This window comes from Motacilla alba, chromosome 15, assembly GCF_015832195.1.
Source record: "Motacilla alba alba isolate MOTALB_02 chromosome 15, Motacilla_alba_V1.0_pri, whole genome shotgun sequence".
NCBI classification, from domain to species: Eukaryota; Metazoa; Chordata; class Aves; order Passeriformes; family Motacillidae; genus Motacilla; species Motacilla alba.
Genome location: NC_052030.1, coordinates 3,308,881 through 3,330,093, shown reverse-complemented (window position 1 = coordinate 3,330,093; position 21,213 = coordinate 3,308,881). Strand labels below are relative to the sequence as shown.

The 21,213-nt window shown below is 51.0% G+C and overlaps 2 protein-coding genes across 2 annotated transcripts; both read left to right on the top strand.

Annotated features, from left to right (window-relative positions):
• Positions 1–402: 402 nt before the first annotated feature.
• On the top strand, positions 403–12,983 carry MLEC (malectin). Its single transcript, XM_038152427.1, has 5 exons — positions 403–650; positions 3,948–4,126; positions 5,455–5,631; positions 5,789–5,846; positions 7,014–12,983. The coding sequence occupies exons 1-5, from the start codon at positions 452–454 to the stop codon at positions 7,241–7,243; spliced, it is 843 nt and encodes a 280-aa protein (XP_038008355.1). The 5' UTR covers positions 403–451; the 3' UTR covers positions 7,244–12,983.
• A 1,330-nt stretch (positions 12,984–14,313) lies between these two features.
• Positions 14,314–21,145, top strand: UNC119B (unc-119 lipid binding chaperone B). Its single transcript, XM_038152430.1, has 5 exons — positions 14,314–14,568; positions 15,069–15,182; positions 15,698–15,809; positions 16,014–16,186; positions 17,058–21,145. Exons 1-5 carry the CDS (start codon positions 14,361–14,363, stop codon positions 17,168–17,170), a joined length of 720 nt encoding a protein of 239 aa, XP_038008358.1. The 5' UTR covers positions 14,314–14,360; the 3' UTR covers positions 17,171–21,145.
• The last annotated feature ends 68 nt before the right edge of the window (positions 21,146–21,213 follow it).

Below are 21,213 nucleotides of genomic sequence, written 5' to 3'. Positions count from 1 at the left end.
CGCGATTGGCGGCGCGGGGAGGCGGGCTTTGCCCACCAGCCGCCGGAGCTCAGGCCAGCTCGCCGGGCTGTGCCCGCTGCGGACACGGCGCTGGGGAGCCTCGTCCGTCCCCGCCGCGCCTTCCCAGAGGAGCGGGTTCCACACCCACCCCGCTCCCCGCGCGGGCGGTACCGGCCCCGGGCGCCCCGGCCCGCAGGAGCCCGGCTCCCCGCGCCGCTCTCGCCGCCGTCCCCGCGACGCTCAGCCCAGCTCGCCCATCGCCGCCGCTCATTGGCCCGCCACCTTATGAATATGCAGATACGGGTCCGCGGCCGTCTAATGGCAGGCGGGCAGGTAATTAATATTCTCGTTTCGGCGCGCGGATTGGCCGGTGCTCGTCCCGCCCCGGCAGCGGGGTAAGCCGCCTCCTGTCGGCGGCAGGAAGGGGCGGGCGCGGCGCCGGGAGCGCGACATGGTGGGCGCTCGTACGCGCGGGGCGCCGCTGCTGCCGCCCGTGCTGCTGCTGCCGCTGCTGCCGCTGCTGCTGCGGGGCGCGGCGGGCGGCATCGCCGACAGCGTCGTCTGGGCCGTCAACGCGGGCGGCGATGCCCATGTGGACGTGAACGGCATCCACTTCCGCAAGGACCCGCTCGAGGGCCGCGTGGGCCGAGGTGAGGGCGGGGGACGCGCCGCGGTCGGGGGAGGTTTCGGCGGGACAGCCCGCGGGGTCCCGCTCGGCTCCGCTCCGCTGGGGCTGCGGGGTCCCGCTGTGCTGGCGGGGTCCGGCACCCGCGCGCCCCCGGCGCCGTCCTGCCCGCTGCAGTCCCCACGGGTCTGTGGGTGTCCCCGCAGGATGGCGAGGGCTCCTCTCCCCCAGCCGCCCGGGGACAGTCGTGGGCCGAAGGCAGCGCCGGCACTTGTCACCAGCGAGACCGTGGCCACCCTTGTTTTCCCGCCGGGCCCAGCTGGGGCTGCATCCCTCGTCCCCGTGGCGGTGCGGGCCCGGGGCCCCAGAGGCGGCGGGATGGGCCCTGCGGGATGGTGTTCCTGCCCTCGGCCTGCGGGGTTGTGTAATGCCGGAGGGGAAGTGGCTCCATCAGGGCTGGAGTGGGATTTCAGCTGGAAAGGCGGCGGGAGCAGTCAAGCTGCCAGCCCTGCCGCGTGCGCCCGCCGCTCTCGTCTCTCCCGTTTTCCACTGAAGAGCCCGTGTTCTACAGCAGGAGCCGCCGGTTCACAGCCCAGTGCGCAGCGCGCTCGGTGCAGTGGGAACGAGCTCTTCCAGCCCTCTGCAGCCGGATCTGGGTCGCGCACGATGTGGGCTGGTGCTTGCAGCATTGTGGACCCGACAGCGAAGAGCACAGGCTGCTCGCTGGAGCGCCGGGGCTGGGCCCTGCTGGGGGAAGGTGCAGCCGGCTGGTCTGCTCAATGCCCCTGTCCGTGCCTGGGTGTTCAAGGGCAGGGACACGAGCAGAAGTAGAGCCAGATGGGAAATCATCGGCTGCTCTAACTACCAAGTCAGTAACATTAGCCTGTTATTTAGGACAGGATGGAAAACTAATTGCACTTGGATTACCTTTTCCTACTTTCCCCAAGACCACCACAGTTTGAATTGTGCATGTTTCTGATAATTGGTGTACTGAAACTTAATTGATTCACTAATATATTGAAAGTCTAGCTGTGCTGAGTTGCTCTGCTGTCAGTTACAGGTGAGTGGTGGAATGTGGAGATGAGCCCTCGGTTGATTTTTGAGTCTAACCTTTGCTGTTTGCATGTAGGATGATGAGGATTTTCTTGTGCTATACAGCTGGAACTGTTATTGCTTGTTCTGTAGGAGTGCCATCTCACATGGAGAGCCTTTTGGGCACACTGGATACAGTGGAGATCACATTTAAATTGTAATACAGTTTTTCACATCCATAGAAGCTGCTGCTCCCGTTGCACAGGGTGCCCTGATCTCTGTAGGTCAGCTTCCCTTCACAGACCTCTCACATGCGTGACTTGAATGTCCTTGTGGACTTGAACTATTTATTTCTGAGTTGAAGAGAAAAAAGGGTCTTTTTCAAGCACATTGTGACATGCACTTCCTTTGTGGAAAGCCCGTGGTGTTTCCTCTGAGCAGCAGCTGTTACAGTAATCCTGCATCAGCCAGTGGTGCCAGGCACACTGGAGACTTTACCCCTTTGAGCTCTCAGCTGCCTTTCCCTCAATGGCTTTTTATTGCACCATTGTTCGTTTACTCTGGGCTCCTCTCTATGTTGATAGACATGTAAGGGCTATAGCAGAAATGTATGGCTGACTGGGAGGAAATGACCTAGGGATAATAATTCTGGGCTGTACTGTCTCTGGGCAATTTAAAACCTTTTTTTTTTTCCAAGCCTCCATTTAGCTGCTGTGCCCTAAAGGACTGACTGTGCTGATGGCAATTACAGAATAGGCAGGTGCCAAACGTAGTTGAGTTACAGCTTGGTATGTACTGCTTGCTCCCTGTGAGCACCCAGCGTGCTGTAAAATCCATCTTACTTCCACAGCTCTGTCAACAGAGCTCTGACATGCAGGTGACAGGTCTTCCTCTCCAGTTACCTTCTTGGCTATTAAAGGACTTTGTTCCTGTGCAGGCCTTCCTTTAATAGGAGCTGCCTTCTGTGGAGTCCTTGGTTTGCTATCACTGTAATCTCTACCTGGCCAGAAATATCTGTGTGGGAGGACAGGTTAAACTTTTCACCCTCTGTGTTTCTGGTGGTTAGAGTCCTCAGTCTTTATGCCCAAGTTCGAGTGGTAAAGAGAAGTGGAAGATTGCCTGAGCAGCTCTGTGTGAAACAGGAGACTGAGAACTGGCATTAATTTCCTCTCACTCGTTTGCGTTGGCTCTGTCTTTGGCAACGTGCTCTGGGTTAGCAGTTCTCGCTTTGTCTTGGCCAATGCAGTGTCGGTTCCCATGGAAATGGGGGTGGGAGAGGTAAGTGTCAGCAGAGAACTTCGTCTGGATCAACTTCTGACTGAAGTGCCAGTGGATGGATGGTGTCCACAGTCTTCCCTCCTGCCCCTGCTCCACTGGGAGATTGTTTGATGCCCGGCCCTGCAGGCATTGCATCAGTTTGCATTTATGCAGGAGCCCTGATACAGTAGCATACCAAGTGGGGTTAAAGTTTTTAAGGGCTGCTGTAGAGGTGGTGAAACACTGAAAAGAGGCAAATTTTGTGATTTCTCTTATTTTGTCAGTTGTTGCCCTGTTGGGGCATGGTGTTTGGGCCCTTCTTGGGGGCTCTTTGCATGCCTGCAGACAGGACCCATTTCAGCCAGGTGGCTCTGAGAACATCAGCTGATGGAGCTGCTGGTGCTCTTGAAGTGCTTGTGTATCTTTTCTGCTTCCTTCATCCTGTTTTCATGCTGAGAGGTATTGTGGGCCTGTGGTAAGAAGAAAGGGCTTTGTAAGATGCCTGATGCTTTTCACCCTTCTGCCATTCCCCAGTTCTTTGTTGAGGGGGAGGCGTCTCTATAACCTAGTGCTATCAACCGCTAACTTCAAATCTGTTGCATCCATGAGTCGAGTCAGTGCTATGCTAGCTGTTTTAGTTTTGTACTTGGAGTCAGAAATTTGAAAACATTGCAAAAATATTCTAGGTGTTTTCACTCTTTAAAGCAAGAGCCAATGGCCAAATCTTTTGGCTTTGTGTAATGTTTTTGAAACAGGCTTTTCTTTCTGAAATGGTGAGAGTGAGCTTACTGTGTCTTAGACTGCAGTAGGTCTCCAGACCTGTTTTCTTACATTTCTTGGATTTTGGGCTTTGGCTTCTTGTGCTTCTGCTCTGGTGGCGCTGCCACCTGCTCAGCCAGAGCAAGCAGGGGAGATGGGTCTGATGGGTTTAAGTGCTAATGCCACTTCTGGAGTTAAGCGCTTCAAGAATATAGAAAGTGTTTCTTCCTCAGAATGTAACCCTTCTTCTCACTCCTTTGTGCTCAAAACCCAGCTTCTGACTATGGTATGAAACTGCCAATCCTGCGGTCCAACGCAGAAGACCAAATTCTGTACCAGACGGAGCGCTACAACGAGGAAACCTTTGGCTATGAAGTTCCCATCAAAGAGGAGGGTGACTACGTGCTGGTGTTGAAGTTTGCAGAGGTCTATTTTGCACAGTCTCAACAGAAGGTAAGCAGTAGCTCCCTGTGTGTCTCTGATGCGAGTTCCTGGCTAAGGCTGTGTGTGCTCAGGTTACCTCTGCTGCTTTGCATGCTGGAGGAAGGAGTAAGTTAACTTAGGTCCCAGCCTCTGCCAGGCTCTGAACCTTTAGAGCTCTTTTCCACATTCGAGCTATACAATTGGAACCGGAAAACTTAATTTCAAAGTATTCAAAGAAACATGTGCAACTAAACATAGCTAGCAATAGCGTTTTGCAACCTGTTTAGGCTTTGAGAAGTTTTTTTTTCCTTTTTCTTGAACACTTACTTCTGACTTGACAGCATAGTTATGCTGGAGGAAGTATTGCATAGATTGAAGCAGGGAGGTGGTCTGGGTTAAATAGCCTACTTAAAACAATTCTTACAAATGTAATAAGACTTGATATTGGTTCAGTCTGATTGTGAAAGCAGAGTTAAATTCATCTGCTTTTTGCTTTTTAGAGAAGAATAATCCTTGTCTACTTTTGAAATCTCTCATGTAAAGAAGTGGAAACAGAAGCAAGCAGAACTAAAGCCCTGTGATACATTGGGGTAGGAGTGGTTTGGGTTTTAGTCTGGCTTTCCTCTGATTCTATCAGCTTCTTTAGGGCTGATCTCCTTAAGCACTGTGCTGCCTTCCTGCCAGAGAAGTATTTCAGGGAGCAGAACTGGTGGGGCTAGCTTACAGAACAGCTGCAAAAAACAGCCTCAGATTAAACTGAAGGGCTGAGGTATCTTTGGTTCCTCTTCCTTGATGTGGTTCTGCTGGGATTCCCCAGGTGCTGTGTGAAGTTTGAGTCATTACAGCCCTGAAGAGGACTTTCACTCTGAATTCACAGATGTGGTTAGCAGTTAAACATTTTACCTTCTTCAAACCCTGTGTTCTTCACCAGCTTGTTTCCTCTTCTCTGTTCTGCTGCAGGCTGTTGGTTAGAAATGGCTTAATTCCCTAGGGTGTGGTGTCACAGCCACCCCAGGGTGGTAGGAGCAGGTCTTCAGACAGGAGAAGAGTTGTGAAAGAGAAGCATGAATAAGCTAGAATAAAAATGTGCTTTCCTCGGGTCTGAACAGCAGATGTAGGAACTGTTCTAAAAAGAGAAGGCAGATTTCAGGGTATTTGAAAGCATTGTTAATGCTTTAGTGTCTTTACCTGGCTGGTTTTGGGCTTTGAATCCTTCCCAAAGGAGTGGGCCAGGACACGTTACAATGCTTTCTGGCTCTGGGTGTGTAAAAAGTAGAGACCTTTCCTGTTCTGTTCCCATTTCAACTGTCACGTGCGTGAATCTGCTCTGACTCTCTGTCATTTCTTCCACCCTGAAGGTGTTTGATGTTCGCTTGAATGGCCACGTGGTGGTGAAAGACTTGGACATTTTTGACAGAGTTGGACACAGCACAGCTCACGATGAGATCATTCCCATGAGTATCAAAAAGGGAAAACTGAGTGTCCAGGGAGAAGTTTCGACGTTCACAGGAAAGCTCCACATTGAATTTGTAAAGGTAATGAGCTTTTCAGGGCAGAGCCTTGATCTTCCCTTTCCCCTTCTTACCCAGTCATGTGGTGCAGCTGTGGCTGGAGGAGGAGGGTGTTGGTAGGTGGGGAGGCCATTCCTTTGCTCAGAGCTGCAGCACTGACTGCTGCTTTTGCTTTTTCTAGGGCTACTATGACAATCCAAAAATCTGTGCCCTATACATCCTGCAAGGAACAGTGGAAGGTAAGCACAGTTTCTGACCCAGAAGGCTCTTCCCCCTTGGAGAGCAGCCTGTTGCTTCTCAGACTATGAGATCATAGCTTTTGCTGACCCACATCTGCCAAAATTGTTTCTCTTTCACTGAGTTCCCACAGAGTGCAGTTGCAGAGTGAAGTAGGTGTGTACTGTCCTCATTCTCCTCTAAGTCACAAAGCTTGTGTCATTTTGGAGTGAGAAAAATCAATTTGTTTTGGAATTTCCTGTGTACGGGGTAGAGGAGAAGGGAACATGTCTGGTCAGTCTCAGCTTATAGCTGCAGATAAATACCCTCTGGCCTTAGATGTCAGCGGCAACCCTACAGACAAATAATTTACAGCTATTTTAGCTAGTGCTTAAATATTTCTTACCTGAAGTTTTGTTTTGCTTTTTCAGCTTTAGGACAAGGCAGTATTTTTTTCCCAGATACCAGTTCCTCTGGATAGCTCAGGGGAGTGCTGGAAAGGTCCTTGTTCTTTTATCAGCCTCTTTGTAAGTGAGCTGGAATTGGAGCCCCTCTAGCTCCTGAACTAGGAAGGTTTAGGTTCCCTCTCTGACCAAAGCATTAATTTGCTTTACTATGGGATGGTCAGGTGCTGCTGATGATTTAGTAAGAACCTTGTAGCCAGGTGGCACCTGCAGCTCAGGCCCGAGGTGCAGAAGGCTGGATTTGAGTGGGGCTTGGCCATGCTGCTCTCACAGCTCTAGCTTTGAGGGGTTCAGTGATGTGGAGTAGGACTGTTTGTGGAAAGGGTTGTTTCTGTTCCTGTTTGCACCTGTATCTTCTGGTCCTGCAGGCAGCAGGTGCTTGCTCTTGACTAAATCTTACTGAGCAGCTGCAGTATCTGAATGTGTGCTCTAAGTGTGCTTTTGTGAATTAACTTGTCCATGTGACATGTTGATGGTGTGGAAGGATGAAGTTTTTCTGCAGGCTGGATCCTTGGATGCTCTTATCTTGCAAAGAAAAGAAATAGTGTGATCCTCTATGGAAGAAGACATTCCTCTCTCCTGGGGTGTTCTGGTTGTGGTTTTGATGGGGTCTCAGGTGCCCTCTTGCTGATGTTCATGTTGGACTGGGGAGAGGGGAAGGAAGTGTCTCGAGTAAACTCCCAATTTACATCCTGCCTGCTTGCAACCTTTTGTCTTGTTCAACAGATGTTCCAAAGCTGCAGCCACACCCAGGCCTGGAGAAAAAAGAGGAAGATGATGATGAAGATGACTATGATGATGGCTCCAGTGTCAAAAAACAGGCAAATAAGAACCGGGTTCAGTCAGGCCCGCGCACACCAAACCCCTATGCCTCGGACAACAGCAGCCTCATGTTTCCTATATTGGTGGCCTTTGGTGTCTTCATTCCTACCCTCTTCTGCCTCTGCCGATTGTGAGAGCAAGCCCCACAGTGCATCAGCCCAGGGGCTGGGAGGGCAAGGAGTTGGACCAAATATGGTTGCTTTCAATTTCTCAATATTGTTCATAATTTAAGGAAAAAAAAAAAAAAAGAGAGAGATGATTCATTTGGAATGAATAGCAATGAATAGCAGGTCCAGGTAAGAGGGAGCTTACCTTCCCCCTGCCGGCAAGCAGCAAGGCCCTCGCCTTCCCTTTCGCACCATGTGCAGCCTCTGATTCTCCCGGGGGCATCCAAGAGTGAACTGAGTCCTGGCTGGGTGTGTATTGGGCCATGAGAGCTGATGCTACCAGTCCTGGGCCATGTCCCACACTGAGAGAAAGCCATGTGCTGTAGGATCTCTGCCTTTACTGGGTGGAATACAGTTCCTTAAGCAGGAGAGCAATTCTTAAAACAAGGCTGGGGTACACATTTTGTCCGGGAGTGTGGAAGTGTTGTGGTGCTGTTGGGTGTCAAGCAACTGCAGAGGACAGAGCCTGGCTCAGCATCCCCCGGAACGTGCGCAACACGATGTGTGGTACTCGCCTGCAGAAAGATACCAAGGCTCCAGACCAGCCTCTGTGGAGACGGTCCCCTCCTAAGACTGCAAGCTGCGCCAGGAGCAGAGGGATTTATCTGGCCTGATGTGCTGCACCAGTTGGGAGAGACTTTCCTAGTCTGGCAATTGCAATGTGTGTTCCATCGCAGAGGGGTTCTGCTGTAGCCTGCGAGAGGCTGACATTGTTAGCGTCTGATCAGATGCACTTGTTTTCTGTATTGATTATGGCTTTTGTTTCCTTTAATATCCTTTTATTTTCAAAGGTTTTGTTTTAAGCCCAGTTCCTTGTTTTACCTTTCATAGCAAGTGACCTCTACTTTGGAAGAAGCTGAGAATCAGGTGAACTAGAGAGAAGGTTCAGGACTTGTTCTTTACCTTCCTAATGGTGAGCTCCCTTCTCTGTGACTCTAAATAACCTGTGCCATAGGACAGAGCAGAGCAACCTTGTGGATGCTCCCTGTGGTCTCTCATTCCCTCTGCAGGGACCAGCCCTGCCTGTGGCAGTGAAGTGAAGCTGGTCAGTGTTTGCAGTGAGTGAGTTTGGCCTTTTGCATTTCCAGGCCCTGTAGTGAAGGGACAGATGTCCAACTTTTCAGTCCTGCAGGGCAAGGTGGTTTGTTGCTATCCAGAGATCGGGAAGTGAGCAATGCACTGGAGACAAGGTCACCTGCTTCCCCAGGGATATTTCTGCAAGAAGCTTCTGTTTCCACATGCAGAGCCTGTGCCTGCCTGGCAGAGGCTGAACAGAGCGAAAGCCACTGCTGTGCCTTCTGTTTCAGAGCTGCAGGCCCTGAGGAACTGCCTTCCCACAATCTTGGCCTCCAACATGTTGAGCATTTCTGGCTGACCAGGAGGGAGATGTTCTGTGCTGGAGCAGCATCCATCCCAGGCAGGATTGGGTTTTTGCAGATCAGCTTTGTTGCTGCTGAGCTCTGGGCTGACGGAGTGCTTTACCTCACGCTCTCTCCGTTGTCCTCACAAGTGTTCTGTTTCTCCCTGGAGCAGTGGCACTGAGCAGTGACCTCTGCTGCTCTGCCTTTCTGGGCCTGCATTTTCCTAGCAGTTGTTTCTGGTTTGATCCCCTTCAGTGGCTCAGCCTTCTTTGAGCTGAGCGGGGTCAGCAGGATTACGACGTTTCTGGCAAGGGAACTGGAAGAGCAGCCTGTGCTGTTCTGCTGGGCCCAGACAGCTGAAGCCTTCGCTTCCTCTTCTCCTCAAGCTGTGACAGGAGCTGTCAGCTCAGGGTCTCCAGAGTGGAAGCTGGGGGAGGTGACAAAATGCTGCTTTCTGCAGCAGTGCCACTGAACCTTGCCTTTCTGATCACATCACTGCTACAGGTCTGACCTTAATTCTGTATCTGTGAGCTGAAAAACAAGCAGGACCTTAATTATCTTCTCTCTAACTGCACAAGGGGTAGTTTGGGACAGAAGGAAGAGAGTCCCTGCCCCAGGTAAAGGAAAGTACAGGCTTTAGAGAGAGCAGATCTTGAAGAGCAAACCTTAGGATGAAAGATGGTAAGCTTGAAGTTGTCTGCTTCATCTTCTAGCTACTGTTAAAATCCTAATATTTATACAACTGTTATAAAATATGAGCTCTGATTTGTTCAGTGAGAGTGCCTGCAGGAATTCTCCAGAATTTTTGGGATTGCTCTAACTGGTTTGAAGATACATTTAGATCTTTATCAGTTTTGAGAACCATGAACTGTGCTGATTTGTTAAGCAAAGACCTGGGGTTGAAAGCAGGCGTCTCTCTAAGGAGCTGCTCTCCTCCAGGCCTTTTAGGGTGCATTTTATTTGAGCATCCTTGAAGCAAGGAATCACTTGCCTTCTTGTGGCTCACCCAGTGATCTCGGCACCTTGCCTACCATGGGAGAGAGGGTGTGTGTTTAGATATGCAGAAGTTGAAAACAAGTCTTTTAGGATAGTTTATCCTGGCCTCTCCTAGCAGCCAGGGCACCCATTTGGTGCCATCAGCTGCCCCGAGGCAGAGCTGGACAGGGTGTGATCTGGTTTGTTCCAGTTGCTCATTCAAATGAATTTGTCTTATTCCAATAAGAATAGGGGAGAGAAACAGTTCATCCTTCGTGGCTTCAATTTAGTTGTTTTGACTCTGATTTTGTGCATCTTTCTCACCACAAAGCTGGTTTCTGGGGGGTTGCTGACCCTGTTGGTCCTATGAGCAATTTCCTTCCTGGTCCATCCCCTCCTGACAGGTTTGCTTTGGAAGGAGCTTGAAACAAAGCGTGTGGGAGCACCAAGGACGGTGGGGTCTGGCCAGTCAGCACCTTTCTGGGAATGGAGTACTCCAGCTCCCCTGGCCATCTGTGTCTGGTATCTGCCAGCCAGACTCCGGGCTGTAATGAGGTACCTGGTCCTGACCAGGGAAAGAAAAAGTTTGGGCTGGCTGTAGCTCTCCAGAACAGCTGTTTGAGGGAATATCCAAGACAGTTTAACTGAGACAGGTCAGGGACAAACCTGTTTGTGCTGATTCCTCTGCCAGCAGCAGGCAGATAGAGTGCAGCAGTGTGATGAGCTGGGTCAAAACAGACTCTGGCTTGATTCGTGTTGTGTAGAGAGGGGCAGATATGGCGATTTTAGTAAAGCTTCCACTTAATAAAGGGAAAATCACTTCTATGATGTTTCAGGCCTGGATCCAGCCTCAGCATAGTGGTTTCAAAGCTTATTTTAATTGTTCTATCAGCCTCTCCTTTAAGCCAGGCTATTGAAGTCTTCTGTGTGTGTGACTAAACATCTCTGATCCTTTTGAGTGTCCCAGGTGGCAGTGAACAGAAAGCCAAATGAATTCTCTTCTCTTTTTGGTGCCTTTGTCTCAGGCTTTGAATAAAAGTCTATTTGATGGAGCTTCTTTTTTTTTAAGGAGCTTCTGAGTTTTTTCTTTTTCTTCAAGGGACAGGCATTCCCTGCCCTTGAGATCAGATGGGGTCTGTCTCCCTGTCCCCAGATGCCAGCTCTGGAGGTTACAGCTGAAGTAGAGAACTGTGAGCAAGTATCTTTATTTTCAGCCCTTTAAGTCAGTGGAAGAAAAGTCTAGCAGGGGATAGAAGAACTGGAAGAGCTCCTTCAGGTCTGGTCTCCCCCAGAAATCGCCTGAAGGCAGGATGGAGGACTTCCAGACAGTCTGGTGCCTGGGCGTCTGTGCAGTTCAGAGCTGACTGAGTCACACTGGGTCCTGGTAGTTGTTTGGCACTTACAGCTTCTGGGTGCAGAGTGGGGCTTGGGGGGTCCTGCACCCCTACTTTACTCACTGAGGGCTTGCCCCGTGCTGCTTAGGTCTGAACAGAGCAGGGACCTGTGCCTAGTCCCTTGGGCCTTTAAGTTGAAACGGGATTGCAACAGCCAGGGAAGTGTCTTGCTGCAGGAACTCTGGGCTGAACAAGCCTGTTGCTGATAGAAAACAGCAGGAGGGAGAGAGCCATGAGAGCAGCTTCAGCCCTTGATGTGAGACAGATTCTGAGCAGCTGCGAAGTACCGAGTGTTTCAGGCTCTGTTTGGTGCTCAAATGTGGGAGAGATCCGTCTGCTTCTTGCATGTGTGATGGGGAGGGAAATATCCTTGCTGAGAATCCAAGGGAGATGGGAACTGGGCCAGCACTGAGCTGATTTACCTACTGGCACTTCTGCATCTCCACAACAAATGCCAAAGCCTAATACAATTCAAGGATGCTATTTTAATGTCGGCCTGGTTCCACCAGTCTGTCTCCACCGGCTGGTCCCAAATCGGCTCCCAGAAGAATTCTCAACGGCACAAACACACCAGGCTGGAGCTGGGAAGGCTCAGAAACGTGATCACACAGACGGGCCTCCTGTGCTGCACCCCTGCTTTGTGCTGCCCAGCGGGCCTGGGGCACATGCGTTCGCCTTGGATCCAAATGGATTTGACCCAGGAGTGTTGTAGCATTGAAAGGTGCTGCGATGGATGGGAGAGGTGAAAGCAGGTCCATGTCTTCCGGGACTCTGGCTTGCTCAGAGTTTATTGCTGTATATTAAATACTATTTTTGGAGATTGAGGGGAAGATGAGGGTGGGGAGGGATGTGACGATGCTGTCCCCAGTCTGATTGGTGGGATGCTACTGCAGGTTATTGATAAGTTTTGATTTTTTTTTTCCCCAAAAAGTGCTTTATTTAAAAAAAAAAAAAAAGTCAACAGAACAAGTGCTTTCCACCCTCCTAGAAACTGTGCTGGCTGATTAGAAAATGTGAATAATCTTTTGCAAACATCAAAGGTTTCTGCTAAAGAGTTTGTGTGATGGAGATTTGAAGGCAAGGGGCAAAGTACAGCTTGAATCAGTTAAGCTGGGAAGAGTGTGAGTCCAGGAAATGCAGGATCTCTGCCCCGGATGTGTCCCCTGTCACACTTAATGGAGATGTGCTCTCCTGTGCTACCATGGCTGTTCTGTCACACTGTGGCAGTTCCTGAGCTGGTGCTCTGGAGCGAAGCAGTGGCTGGATAAACTGGCTGGCAAGTGGGGGGCTTGAATTTTTTGGCGGTTTCCTCGGGGCCTTTGTGCATTCAGGGCTTTACCTCTTGAGAAGCAGCTGAGTTGGTAAGGGAGCTCCGGAGCCTGTGAGAGCAGGGGCAGGATCTGTGCTCCATGCCAGGAGGCAGCAGCCAGGACTGTGAGAGGTGGTGGTGGTGTTTGGGTCCTGTTGGAGCAGCAGCAGTTGGCACATGGTCCCGCAGGTCCGCTGTGCCTGGCTGTGGATGTTGGAAGTGACCTGTGCCACTGGCATTAAGGACACATCACAAACTGCTTAAAGCTGCATGCCTAAGTTGTCTGTAAAGGCTGAAGCAGCGTGAGGAGAAATCTCCATCTGTACATGTCACCAGTACAAAGGGGTTTTGAGGAGGATTTTTTATTTTACTGCCCATTGTTTTGTGTTACAACAACTTGCGGTGACATCTTTTAGTTTGTTTTGCAGCAAGCTTGGGCCCTAGGTGAAAAGCACAGATACCTATTTCTGATTGCATTGGCTTTGCAGGGACTAGTCTGGGGGAGATGGGCATGGGGGTGGGTTGTTTTATTTTTGGTACATGGTAGCAGTTTTATTTTTTAATTTTCCCAGGATGTTTGGCTGAGGGAATGTACTGAAATCTACTGTCTGGCAGTTTAACCAGCAGTGTGCTAAAGGAAAATAAACAAAATTATATTGTCACTTGGATGAGATGGTCGCTCTTTTCTGGTGGTGGGGGCAAAGGAGCCTCCTCTGGTTTACACCACGTGAGGGAGGCTGAGCCTGGCTGACTGCTGGGTAACACCATGCTGCTGCCTCCAGTACAGCCCTGGTGAGCTCTTGCCCGTTGTTTTGAGCGATAAAGCGCAAATCGAATGGTACAACATCCTCTTCAAAGTGCTGATGTGGTTGTTGCTTCCTGCTCAGAGCCAGGGCACCAGAGAGATGTAATCTGCTTTCTGGGGCTTTGCAAGCTGCCCCGCTTTCAGCTTGAAACCGTGTCAGAGGCAGATGGGGCTGGAGGTGGAGCAGAGAGAAAGCAGCAGCCTTGTGCCCTAGGTGCCTGCTCCTGGGGACAGGGACCCTGGCCTCCTGCAGAGAAGGTGCCTGGGCCTGTCTTTCCTTCGGGCACAGGATGGAGGCACCGAGCCCATGCAGCAAGGAGGATTTAGGAGCACTGGTGCGGGCAGGTTTTTTTGAAATAGCATTTGGCTGGCAGTAGCAGGAGTGTGGCTCACAAGCCACAGCAAGTGTCACAAATCAGTGCTCAAAATCGCTTCCAGCCATCGTGAGCGTGTTCAGTGTTGGCTGAAGTCCGAAAAGAGGATGCAATTGTTTGTTCTTGCCCCGTTTCCCCAGAGGGCGGGAGGTGACTCTTGGCAGCTCTCGTGTGCCTGCTGCGGGCTGGTGGGCTGCCCCTCCTGGGGAAGAAACACATTCTTTCCTCCGTGTTTCCATACTTTGAGTCCCTCCAAGTGCGACCTCCCCAGTTCCTCCCCCCGGGCTGGGGAGACTCGTCCGCTGTCTGGCGCTGCCACTTCGCTCAGTGAAGCTGACTGACCGGGGCACACGGCCCTGTCGCTGTCCCGCTCCCCAGGGCTGGCCCCGGGCAGGAGCGTGCTGTGCCCATCCTCTTGCTGACGCTGCCCCTCCCTGAAAAGAGCTTACCGTCCCCTGAACGAGCGGGGCTCTCGGGGGATACCCGCTCTCCGTGTCGCCGGCTGCGCTGCGGGTTCGGGCCGTGCCGTCAGAGCCGGGAGCCCAGGTGGCCGGCGAGCGGTGACGAGCGGGGGGTGCGGCTGGCAGCCGGCCGGGGGCAGCGGGAGCGGGGCCGGTTTTGTTGGTTCCTTGTGTTGTTTTCCCTCGGGTAACTCAGCTTTCCGAGCCGCCCTGTCCCGCTGCGTCCCCGGACGGAGCGGCTGCCGCGCCGGCGGGGCCCGTGCCGGGCTCTCGGGTCACCCATCCGGGCGCGACCGCGGCGGGCCCCGCTGAGCTTCGGGCGCGGCGTTGCCTGGCAACAGCCCCCCGCCCCGCCCCGCGCTCCCATAGCTACCGAGGCGGGCGGCGGCCATCTTGGCAGCGGCCATGAGCGGCTCCAGGGCGCGGGCGGCGGCGGCGGCGCCGGGGCCGGACAAGAAGCTGCCGCCGGGCTCCGCGGGGCCGCTCGGCCGCCTGCGGGGCCGACGCGGATCGGCCGATGCGCCGCCGCGGCAGCCCTGGACCGAGTCCGAGTTGCTGGCGCTGGAGACCGTCCGGCCCGAGCACGTCCTGGGACTGTGCCGGGTGACGGAGAGTGAGTGCGGGCCGGTCCCGGGGCCGCGGGGGCTCTGCCGGCCGTGCCGGGGCCGGGCGGGCCTTTGGCGTGCGGAGCGGCGGGGCCCGGCCCGGCGCTGCCTGTGGGGGACGCGGCGGCTCGGGCGCGCTGGCCGCGGCGGCTCGGGGTGCGCCCGCCGGCAGCTCCCGCACAACTTCCAGAAAGTTTGGGGGTTTTTGTATTGTTTGTGGGTTTGGATTTTTTTTTTTTTTTGAGGCTTTTTGGGTTTATTTTTGTTTTTCCTCTGGGCTCCTGATCTCTGCTTTTCTGTCCCGATCGTATCCCATTCTTGCTCTGCTACCTGGCACTTGCCATGCCTTTGTTTCTCACATCCTTAATTTTGTCCTGCTTTCGTGAAGCTTCTGCAAAACAACGAGCAGTACAAATCTTATCGGGCTGGGGCTAACAAAAAGGGAAATTCGTTTGGTAAGTGGTCACAGGTGTTTTGAAATATTACTATATATTTTTCTCTCTTCTAGATTATTTATGCAAACCTGAGGACAACATTTACAACATTGACTTCACCAGGTTTAAGATCCGGGACCTTGAAACTGGAACAGTGCTATTTGAAATTGCCAAGCCGTCTGCTTCAGGTACAGCATGCAAACGTTGCCGGGAGGATAGAGAGACTCACAGAGCTGAGAGGCTGCAATGCATGAACCATGCAAACCGAGCAGAAGGGTTCTTTGGTATATGTCCTGATGACTAAACTCATTTCCTTTAAGCATAAGACTGAGTTTATCTATGCTGAGAAACTTGTGATAAAAATATGATTATTGTTGGATGGGAGAGAACTATAGACTGGCAATCCTCCTTCTTTGGGCTGGTTATAAAAGAGATTAGTTCACGTGCTGGCAGTTGCGAGGAGGGATATCCTGTGAGATTGAGGGGGGGATGGCTGCAGTTCTGGAGCCACCACAGCTGGGCCAAATGTCATGGCAAGCCTTTTCTCGTTTAGTTCATGCCAGTGTAAGTCTCAGACCAATTCTTAAATGAGTTTACATTCAGTACCTAAGCAGTAGGCAGCTTGTCCTGATACACCCAGTAGCCAGTGTCACCTCAGGGGTCCACTACGAGCAGAGTAACTCCAGGCTGGTGCGTTTTCCAGAGCACGCTGAGGAGGAGGATGATGACGGCAGTGAACTGGACGCAAGTGCAGGTCGCTTTGTTCGGTACCAGTTCACCCCAGCGTTTCTCCGTCTTCGGACTGTTGGTGCAACGTGAGTACGAGTTCATGGAAAGAAGGGAGAATTGGATGTTTACAAAGTGTTACTTGACAGTTTATAACAAAACTGGGTTGAAGACTCAAGAGAGCCTATCTTAGATTACAAATATCAAATTCTCTGTAGAGAACTCTTGTGTAGCCTCATGCCCAAAGCTCTGTTCTTCCTAATAGCTGTTTTGTTCCTGATTCTTCCATGCAGAGTGGAATTCACAGTGGGAGAAAAGCCAGTGTCAAACTTCCGAATGATTGAGAGGCATTACTTCCGAGATCGCTTGCTGAAGAACTTTGATTTTGATTTTGGTTTCTGCATCCCCAGTAGCAGGAACACATGTGAACACATTTATGAATTCCCTCAGCTCTCAGAAGACCTTAGTAAGTTCCTCCTTTGCCACACTGAGTGGTGTTTTGTTTGTGTGTGCATCTCCTCATTCTCTCCCTCTGCTTGTGAAAGAAGTTGTGACTGGGATTGAGGGGACAGGAACAAACAGATACAGGTTCCCAGTTTAGCAATGTGTAATCTTCTCTGAATTAGAGATTTGTGCTGCAAAGTCTCCTCCTTTGAAAATGAAAGCCTAAGACAACCTGTGCTAAGTCACGGGCTGCAAGAACTGATCAGAGTCACAGGACTGACATGCCTATGCCTCGTAGTGTAGCCCAGAAGAAAACAAAATACCAAAGAAAGGGTTCTTTTTATAGCCACCCATCTGTTTTCTGAACTTGCTTGTTAGGGCTAGAGCCTCCTGCTTTGGAACAGAACTGATTCTTCCCTGAGGTCTGTTTTTAAACCTGCTAAGATCTCTGCAAATACAGATTGCACAGGGTATGTTTGACCTCAGGGGGTGGATGGAGCAGGGGCACAGGGGCCCTTCTGGGGCTGCCTGGCTGTGGGGAAGGTTTGGGGTTTTCATCCCACCTGTGTACGTGTGGGCAGTACCACAAACAAGCTCCTTCTGCTTACAGATGTGATGGTTGCTTGGCTCCATTCATGGCTCTGGCAGTTTCTAAGCTTATTTTGAGTGAGGTTTCTTCATTCCCCCTCTGTTTGCTTTTGAAAGCACTTGTCCTGTGAATGGGAAGAAGGGAAAGGGCAGGCTGCAGCCTTTGAAGTAAGCTCAGAAGAGCAGTTTGCTTATCTTCCTTGAGTAGGGCAGAGCACCAGCCTAGTAAATTCAGTGGAGTGGCAGAGTTCTTTTTATCCTGACTTGGCTGGCTGTTGAAGGTAATGGAGATTTCTCTTTCACAGTCCGTCTGATGGTTGAAAACCCGTACGAGACGCGCTCAGACAGCTTTTACTTTGTGGACAACAAGTTGATTATGCACAACAAGGCCGACTATGCTTACAATGGAGGACAGTAATCATTCTGTCTGCTGGATGCTGTGATGCCCTTAACCATTCCAGATGTGCAGGAGTGGACTGGAGTTGCTGTCTCGTGCAACAAGGCTTCTTGCCAAACTTCTTCTCTGTGCATGAGGCTGAGAACATGAAGCAAAGACGACGGCTCCTGAAAGGAAATCTCCCTGTAACACCTCTCTGAGACTCAGCGTTTCCTGCCCCTGCTTCTCTGTTCCTGGCTATCTTCTGATAACCTTGGTTAGGTCAGTGATCAGAGCGACTCTTAGACAACTCTTGCTCTTAGTCTTTCTAGTTAGTTTGCACCTTTAGTGCTTCTGATATCTCACCTCTTGGGTGAATATCCTTTTTCAACAGGTCAGATTGTTTGTGTTAAGCTATTTCTTAGCAGGAAAATCTTAACCCCTTCAAGTAGCCAGCGATGCTTGAGGAGCAGATCTTTTGTTCAGTTGGATAGATCTTCAGTGGCAGTGGTTTTGTTTGTGGCATTGCTGACATTGTTTTTTAGGGTGCATCCCAATATTCCCCAGTGGGAAAGAGACTAATTCAGCTTCTAAGCAGTCCAGGAATATTCCATTCCATCTGCTTCTGGGGGCCTGAGCTGCCCCTAAAAACATTTAAGCTCCGTTTTGCCAGAGATTTCACTAGAGATACAAGATAGGGGAAAAAGGGGGCTGTCCCTCTGATAGCATTTCTGTTTGAGCTTTTGTGAGCAAACTGTTGAATTTTGGAGCTCAGGGGTCAACTTTAGAGCTGAAGTTAATCTCACAATATTTACCATTTGTCCTTCTTCCCTTTGTAGGAATTTTTGGCCCTTGGTACAGAATGTATTGCTTTTTAGGTGAACAGCATCATGTCATCCTGGCTGGGCTGAAGGTATCACTTAGTGGGGCTTAGAGGAAAAAGGGAGAATGTGGAAAATCTCTTGAAAAATGAGTAGGAAGCAGAGCTTCTAGGCTTCAGTCTGTAGTTGTAAACCTGACTGGTCTGTCAGAGTTGCTGTGAGCAGCACCAGCTCATTTTCTTTGTTGCAGTGGAGATATGAGTAGCTAAAAGCTTCCCAGGTCAGATCATTCAGTGTTACGGAGTGGGATCCTTGGAGAATGTACCTGGTTCTCTTTTTCATTGTTCCCATCACTGCTCTTCCTGCTCAGCTGCTTATCTGTGGTTTAGGAAGTCATGCTGCCACGGTTGATACCACAGCTGTGTTTGGGATCTGGCAGTGGGAGATAGCATCATGCAGTGGGAAGAGGAGGACCTGTGTCTTGCCAGTAGCTGTGCTGGGGCAAGCTCCCAACTGTGCAAAATCTCAGCTATCAAAACCTTTTTAGCCAGTTTTGCTGGCTCTCAAGACTGATGCTTTTCCTGTCCCCATGCTGGGCTGGTCAGTTGTGTCTCTTGTTAGGGGAGTTAGGTTGTGTCTAGACTGGAGACCTTTCCTAGTACTAGTTCCGTTTGTTCTTGTGACAGTTAAAACCTAACTCTTGAATGGTTACCTGCTGTGCTAAGAGGCATTCAGTGTAGTTTGTGTTTTATCAGGATTGAGTGGGGTGGACATCAGAGCCTAGAGCCTGTTAATGCAGACAGCAATGGGAAACCACTGCCTTTACTTCCAGTGAAAGTAACTGGCGTGGAACATCAGCTGGCATCAGAGTAAGCAGTGAGAGTGTGTGGAGTAGCAGCCATGAATGAATCTCCAGCTCTTAGAAAGATACTTAATTATGATTAACCACAACAAATGACCTGTTCTGGGTGGAGCATTAATCACAACAAATGTCTTGGGAATGTGGAGGGGCAAGGTCTGCCTGATGGAAAGATGAAGAACAATTCTGCCACCGTCGATCCCCTCCAGCATCTCCACAGGCACTAATGCAATCTTGTTTAGGATCTTCAGGATTAGTCAAAGCTTCTGTTGAGGTGGACCTCGAGATGCTTCTTAGAGTGAACACCTTCCACAGCCCTCATGCTGTGCCTCTGAGGGGGGGAAGCATTTGCTTTGCTCTGAGTTACTCACCACAAAGCAGAACTGCCTGGAAGTGTGCTTTTCATCCTGAAGTGCTCAGAAATAGTGTCTGAAGAGCCCACGAGTTATTCCCTGGCAAATTTTAGCATATTGAACTGAATTTTGTATATAGTATAAATCCAGGTGCCTTTCAGCGGTACTTTTATCACACTTTCTACATGAAGCAACCTCTCGCTTTTCTTACGAGAGTGACGGTTCCCGTCTGTTTCTCCTGTCACTCTGAAGGTTCCTCAGAGGCGATGGGCTCGTCACCGGGGCGATGGGCTCGTCACCGGGGCGGGCGGGCGCCGGCGGGAGCGCGCACGGGGCAGCGGGGGCGCGCACAGCGCGCGCCATCTAGCGGCTGCCGGCGGCGGGAGCGCGCTGCCGCTGTTGGGTCCCGGTGGAAAAGGGAATTCCTGTCCTTGGCTATCAGCGGGGACGAGGAGACGGCACTGAAGCGGTTGCTTTCCCACTGGTGAATGTATTAGCTGTTCAGCAATAAAAGGGAGAAGTGCAGGAAAACCGGGAGACTCGCAGGCAGCAGCAGCACCCGGCGGTTTTTAACTGAGTTTGTTTGCTTTGCCAAATCAGAAGGTCTTCGCCCTAAAAGCATGCTGCAGGAAAAAGAAAGTCGCTACAAGAGGGCAACCCAGCACTGAAAAGTTGATAGTAATCCAGGAAGTCAGGGATTTCCAAACTCCTATCCCCACTTTAATAGCTTTCCTAGGATTCCTTTTCTCTTAGGTACTTTCTATAAAGTCTCTTTTCTTTGTGGCAGGGATGATTTCTTTGGTAAACATGGTTTAGCAGACCAGCTTCCTTCTGGAATGTGTGTTCTGGTGTTTTAATGATGGGTCAAAGCTACTTATGCCAGTGAGCTTGGAAGAAATTCCACGGGGATCACATCCTTGACAGGTGAATGGTCACTTGTAACCTGGTGCTGCAGGCAAAGGAGATGCTTTCAGTGTCAGTTGGAGTTTGAGCAAGGAAAAAGGTATCAAAGACTACTCTCAGGTTTTGTGCTGAGTTGGAAAAAGAAAAAAGTTGGGACCATACTGAGTTTGGCTCAAAACTTCAAAAAGAAAGGGACCAAACCCACAGACTCATGGTATATTTTTTCCAGTACTTGTCCTCTTATTACCAGGACCTCTTTTTCATATTTTTGAGGCAAGGGCTTTTGGATCCATGCCAGCAAACTTCCTGGAGAGCTATTTTCATGCCTTGAGTGTGGAACACATACTGCACCTTGTGAAGGAAGGTCATCTCTTGTTGTATGGACTGGGTACTTCTGTCCTTGTCCTCTGTTTTTGGTAGGAAATGTCTTGTGTGTGTACTTGAGGATTTTCAGTGTCTTTGTTGCAGAGGAGCAGCAGCCTCTTCTCTGGTGCTTGGGGATGCTTATTCCATTATCTGAGGGTTCAGGAAGAATAAAACAAGTGTTTAGTAGTCAGAAATGAAGGAGGAAGGTGGTGGTGAAGCAGTGAGGTCCAAATGTAGCAACTCTACTTCTCAGCTCCGTGTTTCATCACATCATCTTCAGCTGTTTCTCCTCTGCCCTGCTGTCCTGTGACATGGAGCTACTGTGTGCTACCCCCGAGCCAGGCTCGCTGTCGGGTGTGACCCTCGGACATAAACACTGCCATCTCCTGTCCTTGCCGAGGACAAGGCTGAGTGATGGCAGCCTGGTGGAGTCGGCACCTCTTCCTCTTCGGCAGCAGGACAATGAACACCAGCAAACGCCCTCTCCGCCTGCCCGGATCCCAGTGCTGTTTCAGGACTCGTATTTATATCTCTCACAGTGTGGCCTTGGGGCTGCTGGCACTGGACTCCTCTCGCTGTCCCCTTCGGATCCTGCTCCCGTGGCCATGGCAGCGCCGCGGGGCTGTCCTGGTGGCCGGGGTGTCCCCGCGGTACCGCTGTGTTTGTACACCCGTGGTTTTGTCACCGGCAGTCGGAATAAAGGACCTTCCTTCCATTCCCTTCCCTTCCCTTCCCTTTCCTTCCCTTCCATCCCGTTCCTCCCCGCCGCTCCTGTCCCGGCAG

Coding starts and splice junctions, on each gene's coding strand:
- MLEC (XM_038152427.1), top strand. CDS start 452: ATGGTGGGCGCTCGTACGCGCGGGGCGCCGCTGCTGCCGCCCGTGCTG. Junction 651..3,947: donor CGAGGGCCGCGTGGGCCGAG/GTGAGGGCGGGG, acceptor CTCAAAACCCAG/CTTCTGACTATGGTATGAAA. Junction 4,127..5,454: donor TTGCACAGTCTCAACAGAAG/GTAAGCAGTAGC, acceptor TCCACCCTGAAG/GTGTTTGATGTTCGCTTGAA.
- UNC119B (XM_038152430.1), top strand. CDS start 14,361: ATGAGCGGCTCCAGGGCGCGGGCGGCGGCGGCGGCGCCGGGGCCGGAC. Junction 15,183..15,697: donor TGCCAAGCCGTCTGCTTCAG/GTACAGCATGCA, acceptor TGCGTTTTCCAG/AGCACGCTGAGGAGGAGGAT. Junction 15,810..16,013: donor CTTCGGACTGTTGGTGCAAC/GTGAGTACGAGT, acceptor TCTTCCATGCAG/AGTGGAATTCACAGTGGGAG.